General features: G+C 36.9%; 1 protein-coding gene across 6 annotated transcripts in view; it reads left to right on the plus strand.

Annotated features, from left to right (window-relative positions):
- The window catches only part of ROCK2 (Rho associated coiled-coil containing protein kinase 2), a 94,435-nt gene extending 84,486 nt beyond the window's left edge, over positions 1-9,949 (plus strand). For 4 of the 6 annotated variants that reach the window (XM_085576272.1, XM_085576275.1, XM_085576271.1 and 1 more), the window contains 7 exons: positions 589-659; positions 1,626-1,714; positions 2,436-2,514; positions 2,717-2,978; positions 3,605-3,818; positions 7,138-7,250; positions 8,465-8,571. In XM_085576272.1, coding sequence (XP_085432398.1) covers positions 589-659; positions 1,626-1,714; positions 2,436-2,514; positions 2,717-2,978; positions 3,605-3,818; positions 7,138-7,237 — 815 coding nt within the window. In that variant the 3' untranslated portion in view covers positions 7,238-7,250; positions 8,465-8,571. Of the gene's footprint in view, positions 1-588; positions 660-1,625; positions 1,715-2,435; positions 2,515-2,716; positions 2,979-3,604; positions 3,819-7,137; positions 7,251-8,464 lie in introns of all 6 variants that reach the window. The other 2 variants (XM_085576273.1, XM_085576276.1) reach the window with 1 other exon arrangement.
- Positions 9,950-10,415: the final 466 nt, after the last annotated feature.

Consider the following 10,415-nt stretch of genomic DNA (forward strand, 5'->3'; position numbering starts at 1 on the left):
AGGGCAGTTGAGTTTAGGCAAGGCCTAAAGGTTAGCCAAAAATTACTTATTTTGGATTAGAAAGCCTAGGAGATAGAGGCAGAATTAGAGAGAAGAAAAATTTACAGACCAAAAAAGTATGAATTAGAATGCTAAACTGACATTTTCCCCAGCACATAGGGTATATAGGTTATTTGTGGTGGTAATTTGACTTTTTTTTTGGTCTTGGATTGGATATTGTGTGGTCTGTACTAATATCTTTAGGTGCTGTTGTAAAGGTAACAGTCAATAGACATAAGGCTTTTAAGACTTGAAAAAATTACTAAAGAGAATGTGTGTGCTATAGTTGCAAGTTTGTTCTTCTCCTTCCTCCTTGTGTCTACTACTTTGTTGTGATTGCATTGCTGGTTATTGGCTGTATTCAGTGGTACATTATTTAACATATTCCTGAACATTTGCCATGGTAAACTTTACAAGATCTCATACTGTTAAATAGTTCATCTTCTCATGTTTGCACTCTTGCTTTATTATTGGTGTTCAGTAATTTTAAAATGCACAGTGGTCTCAGAATTTGTTGTGTTTATTCTTTAATACCTATCTCTTTTTCAGAATCAAGATTGGAAGGCTGGCTATCAATGCCTGTTAGAAATAACACTAAAAAATTTGGATGGGTTAAAAAGGTAAGAAAACCAGATTTATGATTTTGTTTCATGCATAGGTTCGACTTTAAACTTAGTGTAGGTTTTCAGCACTTCAGTTTTTCTATGTGTTCTCTCTTTACTTAAATGTATAAAATATGTTAACTGGTAATCCTGCATCTGAGAGGAGCAGCTTAAGACAATTTAATAGTTTAAGACTCCTCTTTGTATAGCCAGAGGTGAGAACAGTCATTCATGATTTTCAAATGTTTATACATGCCATAAGCATTCCCAGCAGTATTACAGAGCTGGAATTAGGCAGAGTCTGGAAACAGGTACTCTTGACAATTTCTTTATTTAGGAGATAAGACTAAAACCTACTCCTCCTGCCTTGTGCAGCCTTCATGTTTGCTGCTTCTCAGTAACCTCTTTGATGAGATTTTGTCCAAAATGTAACATACACGTTTTTGTACAAATTTCCTTACTGCTGCCATGCAGTTAATTCTTGACAAAATTTTGGAAGCAGAACATCTTTTAGGTAATTAGCTTTTTAGTGAAGATTGCTAACTATTCTGGTAAGTATAATAGTGATCTTTTAAAGTATGATTCCTGTTAGTTGTCACCTGCACACATGAAATAGGCAGAGGATGACAGTTACTCTCTCTACCAGTCCAAGTGAAAATTAAATCAATGAAATAGAAAGGAAAAGCTTATATCTTATTCTTCTGGCTTTCAGTTTTGTTTCTTCATAGATATTTAAATATGTTTAAAAATCAGTTAATCTGATAATACAACTTCATTTATCAGGTAATCAGAATCGTGTTTGTTATGCAATGAATTCCTTGGCATTGACTTAGTATAAAGTACTACCATTTTCCACTTAGGTACCATTTAATCAAATTGTACAAAAATATTGCCACAACATATGTGATAGAGAATTGCTGTGACATATTTGACATCTGTGATGAGCTGGATTAAAACATGTTTTATCCTTTTGTCTCCTTACAGTATGTAATTGTAAGCAGCAAGAAGATCCTGTTCTATGACAGCGAACAAGATAAAGAACAGTCTAATCCCCATATGGTATTGGATATAGAGTAAGTATTGCCATGTGTGTTTCCTTCTTCTGATTTGTAGGTGAACTGTTGGGAAGACCTGTGACCAAAGGGCCTTTTGAGGTCCAGTCTGGGGGCACAACATCACATGAGACATAACATTTTTAATCTGAACTGTAGAGGCTGGACCCAGTGTGGTGCAGAGTGGGGTTTGCTTTAGGCACTGGTGCAGGATGAACACTGTGGTGCTCAGACTGATCCAGAGAGCTTCCCTGAGCCCTCGTGTCACTGAAGTGCCCCCACTAGCTCAACTAGACCTTCCTCACACACACTTTTGAGCAAAGCATGTAATGAAAGCTGTAGCAGAGCAGATACCATTTTCAGTGTTTATGTATTTTCTCTGACAAGATGGCCTTACAAGTGGGTTATATAGTTAATTTATTTTCTTAATAAATGCAGAATGTGGCTATTCAGAGCATGGGGACAGGATTGTGTTAGAAAGATGACAGCACATGATGATGGTTTCTCAGTGCTTCTGCAAATATAGCTGGATGCTTGTGACTTCTTTGTATTTAGGGTTTTTGGGAGTTCATGTGCAGGGTTGAAAGACAGGGTTTTACCAAGTGATTGGAAATCTGTACAAATTTGACTAATCTTCAGTGGTTCCAAGCCTTAAATGTGGTATGTTGTATCCTAACTTAATCCATCACATTTGTCATTGTGGTAACATTAATTTTGTCCTTATTAAAACAATTTCTTATAGCAAGCTCTTCCATGTCCGACCAGTCACTCAGACTGATGTGTACAGAGCAGATTCCAAGGAAATTCCTAGGATATTCCAGGTATTTATTAATAAATTAATGTTTCTAGTGTAACAGACATGGCATTTCAGACATTGTCAAAAATATTGTCTAATGAAATAGTTACTAAAAAATCATTGAAAAATCGTTCCTAATGTACTTCTTCAATCTTTGTATTTAGATAATGACTGTGAATTTATATTTGCCAACTAGGAGTATTGAGATTATTTTGCTTTCATTCTAGATCCTATATGCTAATGAAGGAGAGAGCAAAAAGGAACAGGAATTTCCTGTGGAGCCCATGGGAGAGAAGTCAAATTACATTTGTCACAAAGGACATGAGTTCATACCTACTCTTTACCACTTCCCAACGAATTGTGAAGCTTGTATGAAGCCCCTGTGGCACATGTTCAAACCTCCTCCTGCTCTGGAATGTCGCCGCTGCCATATCAAATGTCACAAAGACCACATGGATAAAAAGGAAGAGATTATAGCACCTTGCAAAGGTAAATAGCAAGTATTTGAATATGCAGATAGTGCTGGAGTCACAAGGCATTCTGATAGATCAGAGGATTCTAGTAATGGTCTGACACCAACTAAACATAAAGGTTTGTTTCTCTTTTATTAGTATGTGGCCATCAGCCCCTTTCCAAGAGTGTCTCCATGAGGGTCACTCTTCTTTGAGTTCATGACACGTGGCTGTGGTGTGCATGTGCCTGTTGTGTTGCCATCCTCGTGCAGCAGAGCATGGTGGTTGTCAGGTGCTCACACTGAGTGTTGTGCTCTGCTGTGGGAGACAACAGCGCTATGGAAGGGGTTACATTTGGTGAAGGCTGCTCCTTGTGACTCAAGGTTATATAATTTCTTAGTCTCTGTCACACCTCTTCGCATTACCCGCGTTTTCTTCCACTTGAATGTGTATCTTCCACAGTACTAAGTTGTTACTCTTGAAATACAAGGAGTAGGCACTGTCAGCAGACAGGAAACCTACTGGTTCATTTTAGTTTTGATCTCTCTGCTGATTCCTCTACTTCAAGTATGAGAGTATGCTAATCTGACAGCTAATTTTTGATGTGGGGCCATGTTTAGAATAATAAAGATACTAATTTTTATTTTTAAAATCTTATTACAGTGTACTATGATATTTCTACGGCAAAGAATCTACTACTGTTAGCTAATTCTACGGAAGAACAGCAAAAATGGGTGAGCCGACTGGTGAAAAAAATACCCAAGAAGCCTCCAGCACCAGATCCCTTTGCTCGATCTTCGCCCAGAACTTCCATGAAGGTACAGCCGAACCAGTCCATCAGACGACCAAGTCGACAGCTCCCTCCAAACAAACCAAGGTGACACAAGAGCTGCTATTTAATTCATTGTTCTGAATGTTTTACTACAATTAGTTTCAATTTCTTATTCAGGGTAGAAGGACTCATGCTAATGTATCATGATTCCTAATCAGATTCTTCTGATTGGGTAAAAATTGCCCATACAAAAATTGTTAGTTTTCTTCTGGATCACTTCTGAGGAGCAGAATCCTATCTGCTGTGCTGTGGAAGTTGATAGCATTCTGCAGGTAACATTTATATGATTGTGCAGGGCAGAGTTTCTGTTTTTTTTCCAGTTTGCGTTTTTCATCACCTGCAGTACTAGTTTATATTTGTTTATGTCAGTTCTCAGTACTGGCAGCCTGTGAAAAGGTTGGTCTCAGTTATTTTGTTCATTGCAATATTCCAGTTTGGCAAAGATTTAACATTTTTCCCCAGAGAGGTAATTTGGCAGTGCCTAGATGGGATTGCTCTCCTTTTTTCTGTGACCAGACTGGCACAAGTATCCCAGGTGGTTGGGTGAGACCTTGGGCTGGGTGAGTGGACAGAGGTACCATGGAGAATGCAGGGAAACACACTCTTGCTGTGATGCTGCTATTACCACAAAACATCCTTATGCTATGAAGGATCTTAAAGAGATACTGGTATTTTAATGGGTGGAAATGCATAGTGGTGGAAGGACTTAGAGTAATTTTATTTCACTTCCCTCCCAACCTTCATACAGTCTAATTTTTGGTGATTTAATTTACATATTTTAAACAGAATCAGACCTCATAATTTGGATTTTAAATTAATAGATCTATTATAATCATGAAGAAAAAAAGCTTTTAAATCACTTTTTAGTGACCAACTATTGAAGAGTTTCTTTGTGCAAAAATAATCAAAGTATCAGTGATAGGACTGAAAGCATGAATCAGGAAAACATTCATGACGATTTGGGGAACAAGTAGATCACTTTTCTTCTGCATACTGTTTACAGTCTAACTTAATGGTATTACTCTGTTTCTTGCTGTTAACATATAAAGGTATATAAATTCTGATTTTTTTCAATAACTATTGTTAGGTGTTCTGCAAATAATTCTTCTCCTTCTAATACAGCTTTTTCAGTCTTGAACTTTGGTACAAAATGCTTTCATAGCATAGTATTTACCATTCTATACTGGTAGGAAAAGGAGGGGGCTGAGTGTTTTTGTGTGTAAAGCACTTCATTTTAAGTTTCCAAGTTAGCCTCACAAATGTACCTAACAGATGAAAAGTGTAGCTTTGTGAGGTCATGTCACCTATTACCAGAATAATGCAGGTCTGTCAAACCAGTGGGAATTTATATGGATTTAAACACATTTAATTAGAAACCACATACTCATAAATATTGCTACGGTAAATTTATATCTCAGTGTTGCTTCTATGAGGCTTTTGTGCAAGTGCTTACCATATGAAATAATTAATTTTCCTTCATGAACTATGTTAAGAATGAAGTTGCCAGTTCAATCTCGGTACTGAGCAGTAGGCCCTGGCAGCTAGGTTTGGGCTGGGGCTGCACCAAGAGGAGCACAGCTAGGTGACTGAGGGAAGAGATTATACCCCTCTCCATACACTCCATAGTCTGCAGCACAACACTGCCTCTACCTCTGAGCCCCCAAATTCCAGCCAGACATCAACACACTGGGGGAGGACCAGGCAGAGGCCACCAGGATGGTCATAGCAGATTCCTGAGGGAGCTGGGCTTGTTCAGCCGGATGATGGCCATGTCCAGGGCTCCCATGGCAGCCTGCCCCAGCCCCTGGGGAGGATGTCCAAGAGACAGAGCCAGGCTCGTCAGTGCTGCATGGTGAGAAGCAAGGGGCTCACCTGAACCAGGAGACACTCCAGCTGGATAGAAGGAAAAGCCAATGCAGAGAGGGAGGCCACTGAGGCTGGACAGGCTCCATCCCTGGAGGCTCTCAACAGCTGACAGGACAAGGCCTTGAATATCCCGGGCTTGCTTTGTATCTGACCCTGCTTTGAGCAGGAGGTTGGGTTAGAAATCTCCTGGGGTCCCTTCCAAGCTGCCTGGTCCTACAAATGCTGTCCCTGCTAGGAATTTCACACAATGATGGTTTCTTCAAGGTTTTCATGGCTGTTTTTCTTCTTAAATCTGCGAGGATTTAAGAAAGGGCAAACCAGTTTTTCATACAGGACCATATAATTTCTGCTTAACCATTTGAGAAATGGCTAACAGATAATTCCAAATGGATAATTCCAAATTGAAAGAAACCCAATTTCAATGTATTTTACTTCCTAATAAATTGTTTAAGTGTAATAGCCATAGTTCATGTAACAAATGAATACTGAGCCTTTTCAGGGCTATATCACATTTAAAGATTTAAATAGTTTAAAGCCTGGAAATCCAAATTCCCAAGACCCATTTTGTTTAAAATGTGTGATTTACTGTATTAAACAATGTAGCATGTTTATATTGATGCTCTCTTAGGGTAAGGTTTCCATGCCTGCATCCTATGCTTGGCATACAACCCTAATTAGGATCCTTCCAGCTCCCTGGAGAAGTGACTAGGCTAGGTTTCATTTGTTGTAGCTATAGCAGTTGAAAAGTTAGTAGTTAAGATATTGCAACAGAAAGAGACAAGTGTTCCTAGACAATGATTCACCCCATCCCAAAATAAATGCCTCAGATAAGTAAAATGACTCATTTGCTGACAGGGTTTGCCTTGCTTGCCTTCTTTGTTCTATAGTGACCATACAAGGAGCAAAGACAGGGAGGCCTAGACAACAAGTCGATATATCCTCTTTTTTGGCATTGCTTAACTTTAAATAATGAGCTACAGAATAGCTTCATAGTGTAATCACCCTGTATTTGGGATACAGTAAAATCCTGCTATATTTGTTTATACATTCAGATGAAGTGCTATCTTATTCAGTGTTCTTTTCAGCACTCAAAATCACTTGATTTTATTGGAAAAATTGTTAGGTTTATATTATTGTCTGGAAGGGCATAGCAGGAGAGCATGAAACCACCACAATCAGCAAGAACAGCAACAAAACAGAAAGCAGCTAATTTTAAAAAAGGCACATGTTGGTGTTTCCTATTGAAATTCAGGAAAAAAATGAATATGGTAAGAATTCTATATTGAATGGAATGATTTTTGAGATGAATTTGCAATGAAAGCAATATTCTTAATTTAAATGAACACTAACTGAACCTTCATACTTGTAATAGGCAAAGGAACAAACCCATCTACCTTAAACAGTCTTTCAGTTAAAAAGGTTTAGTGATAGCAAAAGGAATTTTCAAGTCTTTTATAAAAGTATGACACTCTTTAAACATCAAACCCTCCTGTTGCAGATTACTTGATCTGGCATTTAAGGACTGGGATTGGTCCTTTGATGATGTTGATGATATTGATGGTGATGATGATGATGATGACGATGTTTTTGATTTCTGAAGAAGTATAAGGGGTAAATCTACATAGAGAGGAATGGATTTGTTTGCCTTTGAATACAGCATGCTATGTTGGATTTTGTTTCTCAAAACAGAGAAAATACAAGATCTCATTTTAAATTTTAAATAGAAAAATGAGATTCTGTTCATCATATTGAACTTCTAGAGGAGTCATTTTCATTAAAACACAGTTGTTGCCTTTGCCAGTGTTTTTATTTTTCTAATCTTAGATTTTTTTTTTCAAAATTCATGTCTGCCTGCCTGAAAAAAACCCCAAAACTTCTGTTTTCAAGGTCATTGCCCATCTCTAATGCTAATACTGCTAACCTCAGCATCGAATATTTGAAGGATAAATGGGAGATGTAGCAGTTGGATGTTCAGCTGAAATAGATTTGGTATTTACAAACACTTTTCAGTTTTAAGCTTTGAATATAAACTGGTCTATGGCTAGCAGACATGAAATCACTGGAGTTTTGCATTTTGCTTTTCTACCTCTGTTCTGAAGTGAATTTGACTTGGCTTTCCTTTGCAGTGCTGTGCTTTCTGCGTACCTAACCACGCATTTGAAAACTATGTAAACAGACGGGTTTGCAGCTTCCGTGGTGTGGTTCCCTTGACTGCTTTAGAAAGATCCGGCCATTGCAGTGATCTGATTTGTCCTATGGCTTAATTCTGGATGTATTGTGAATAGCTTTACCTGTTCTATAGACTTCAGGATCTGATTATTTCACACATTGATGCAATCTTATATTTACACAGAAAAAACCTAAATGTTAAATGGCTAAGAATTGTTTTAGACAGTATGCAAGATGTATCTCAGCTGTATAACAGTGGCACTGGGGCAGCTCCTCTGCTGTGTGCTCAGGGAACTGAGGAACAAGCTCCTGCAGAACTTAACTGGCTTAGTGTTCACAGTAATGAGCATTATGTTAATTAAATATACTGCATCTTTGTGTATTAAAAGTCCACTGATTACTAATCTTTTAGAAGTAACTATTACACTGTGCATATTGTACTTCACCCTCATGTATTGCAAGGGGGTTTAATTGATTTGGAATTACAGTGTGCAAGGATGTGCAATACTGAAGTAATGTTGCTGTTGGATGCAGAGGAAAGGTGCTTCTCTCAAGTACAGTGATGAGCCCATCTTAAGGGAAGATTTTGAACAAGTATTTATTGTCAGATTTACATTTGTTGCATTTACTGACCAAACTTCCTGCTTCTTTTTCAGCTAACTGCTTTCCGTGAATGCAGACACAGTCAAGGTGATAATTTTCTTCCCATTACAGCAAGACTGAAACATATCCCAAAATATATTAAAAATATATATTTTCCTGAGAGATTGTGCTATATATATCAGAGGTTTACATTTTTGCTGCAATATAAATTACTAATCTCTAAGGGTTTTCCTGTATTCTCCCAAGTGACTGATCAGTTGAGGAATGGTTGGTAAATAGTCAAAGGATATGTTAGGTAACCTTTTAAACTCTGTTCCACAAAAGCTTTCTTGGCAAGACACATACACTACATTTCATAAAAGGATCGAGAGGAATGAGTATTGAAATGGAAGAAACTGACTTTTCAGCTTTCATAAAGATGCCACCAGCACGTCTGCAAGTAGAACCTGAGGAAGATCCACCATAGTGATATAGACTGCATTTGTGAGAAGTGACCATTAAACTGTGTATATATATTGTACTGTAATACTGCAAGAGGGGTTTAAAAATCTTTCCACTTTATTTTTTTATGCTTATTAATCAGATACCGTTACTTATTGCAGTTGCAACTATGCACTTGTATAAAGCCATAATGTTGAAGTTTATATCATTCACACACATCTGTCAGAAGCTGCATGTCAGTGTTCAGCAGCTAGTATAGGTTTGAAGTATATACTAGTTTCAGCTACATCATCATGGGCAATCCCCTTTTACCTGTCTAATTGCCTTAATTTAATTTTTTTTCAAGGTTTTTTTGCCCATTCTTTCTGTTTAAGGAGAAAGAAAGTTTACCAGCTCTTAGGATGCAGTTTTGCTTTGTGGCAGAAAAAATAGTGCACTATTTTTACACCTATTAAGTATATCAGTGTCAACCTATTTTGAATGTATATCAACTGGTTTTAAGGGTGGAGAAGTGTTGGTTACAGAAACAATGTCTGAGAGCATGGGATTTACCAGACCATTTGCTTGTACATGTAACTGCTCATCCAGCCCTTTTTACAAACCTCAATACTAGTTATTGACTTATATTAACCCTCATTAAGTGCTATGAAACTTCATTTTGCCTTGTTTTTTACATACTCTCCTAGATGTGTTTTGTTGGTTTTTTTTTGTTTTGTTTTGTTTTGTTTTTTTCTGGAAAATAAAAGAATCTGTGACTGTTTTTACATTTCACAACACAATATCTGAGGACTGTCACAAACTTTAAGAAAAGTGAAACATACTGTAGATGTATTTTAAAGTTTTAATCTGGTTCTCTAGCACATAGCTGTAGGTATAGGTAAATAATTCAGTAGTGTGTTTTGAGAACTGATAGCTGGGAAGAAAGGGCCTCAGAGGCACTTATTCTGACTTTTTTTTTTTAACTTGGAGTTGTACAAAAAATATAATATATATGGGCTCATTCATGATGTGTTCATAATTATCCCAGAAAATGCATGTTTTATACAACTACAGTATGTGATGTTAAACATATTGACAGTAAAAAATGTAGTCTCCTATTTGGTCTCTTTAGATATATATATAAATATATATATATATTTAGAATATATATATATATAAAAAATATTGTGTGGGAGTGCAGTAATTTAAAATATGATCTAACACTTCAATGAAGGAGGACATTTCACTTTAAAATTTTGTTTGTTTGTTTTTGTTTTTTAAAGAGTGTTGAAATGTTGGAAGGATAGGACCATGTTTTATTTAACACTATCATGAAAGGTGGACTTGGAAACACTGAAATACTGAAAATTAGTAAATATATTTACATTTTGTAACCTCTACTGCAGTTCAGCTTAACAAAGCAAGAATGTATTTAGTCTTCTATTTATGTGCTCACAAAGTAAAATGTTCTTTGTGAGTTCTTAAATTCAAAACTAAAACTATCATGTCATTTCTGTTAGGTATTGTAACCCAGAGCACAACTACAGTGGTTTTTCCCTGCTTGTTTTGATTTACAGAAGTACG

The sequence above is a fragment of the Lonchura striata genome, chromosome 3 (assembly GCF_050655825.1).
Source record: "Lonchura striata isolate lonStrDom1 chromosome 3, ASM5065582v1, whole genome shotgun sequence".
Taxonomy (NCBI): domain Eukaryota; kingdom Metazoa; phylum Chordata; class Aves; order Passeriformes; family Estrildidae; genus Lonchura; species Lonchura striata.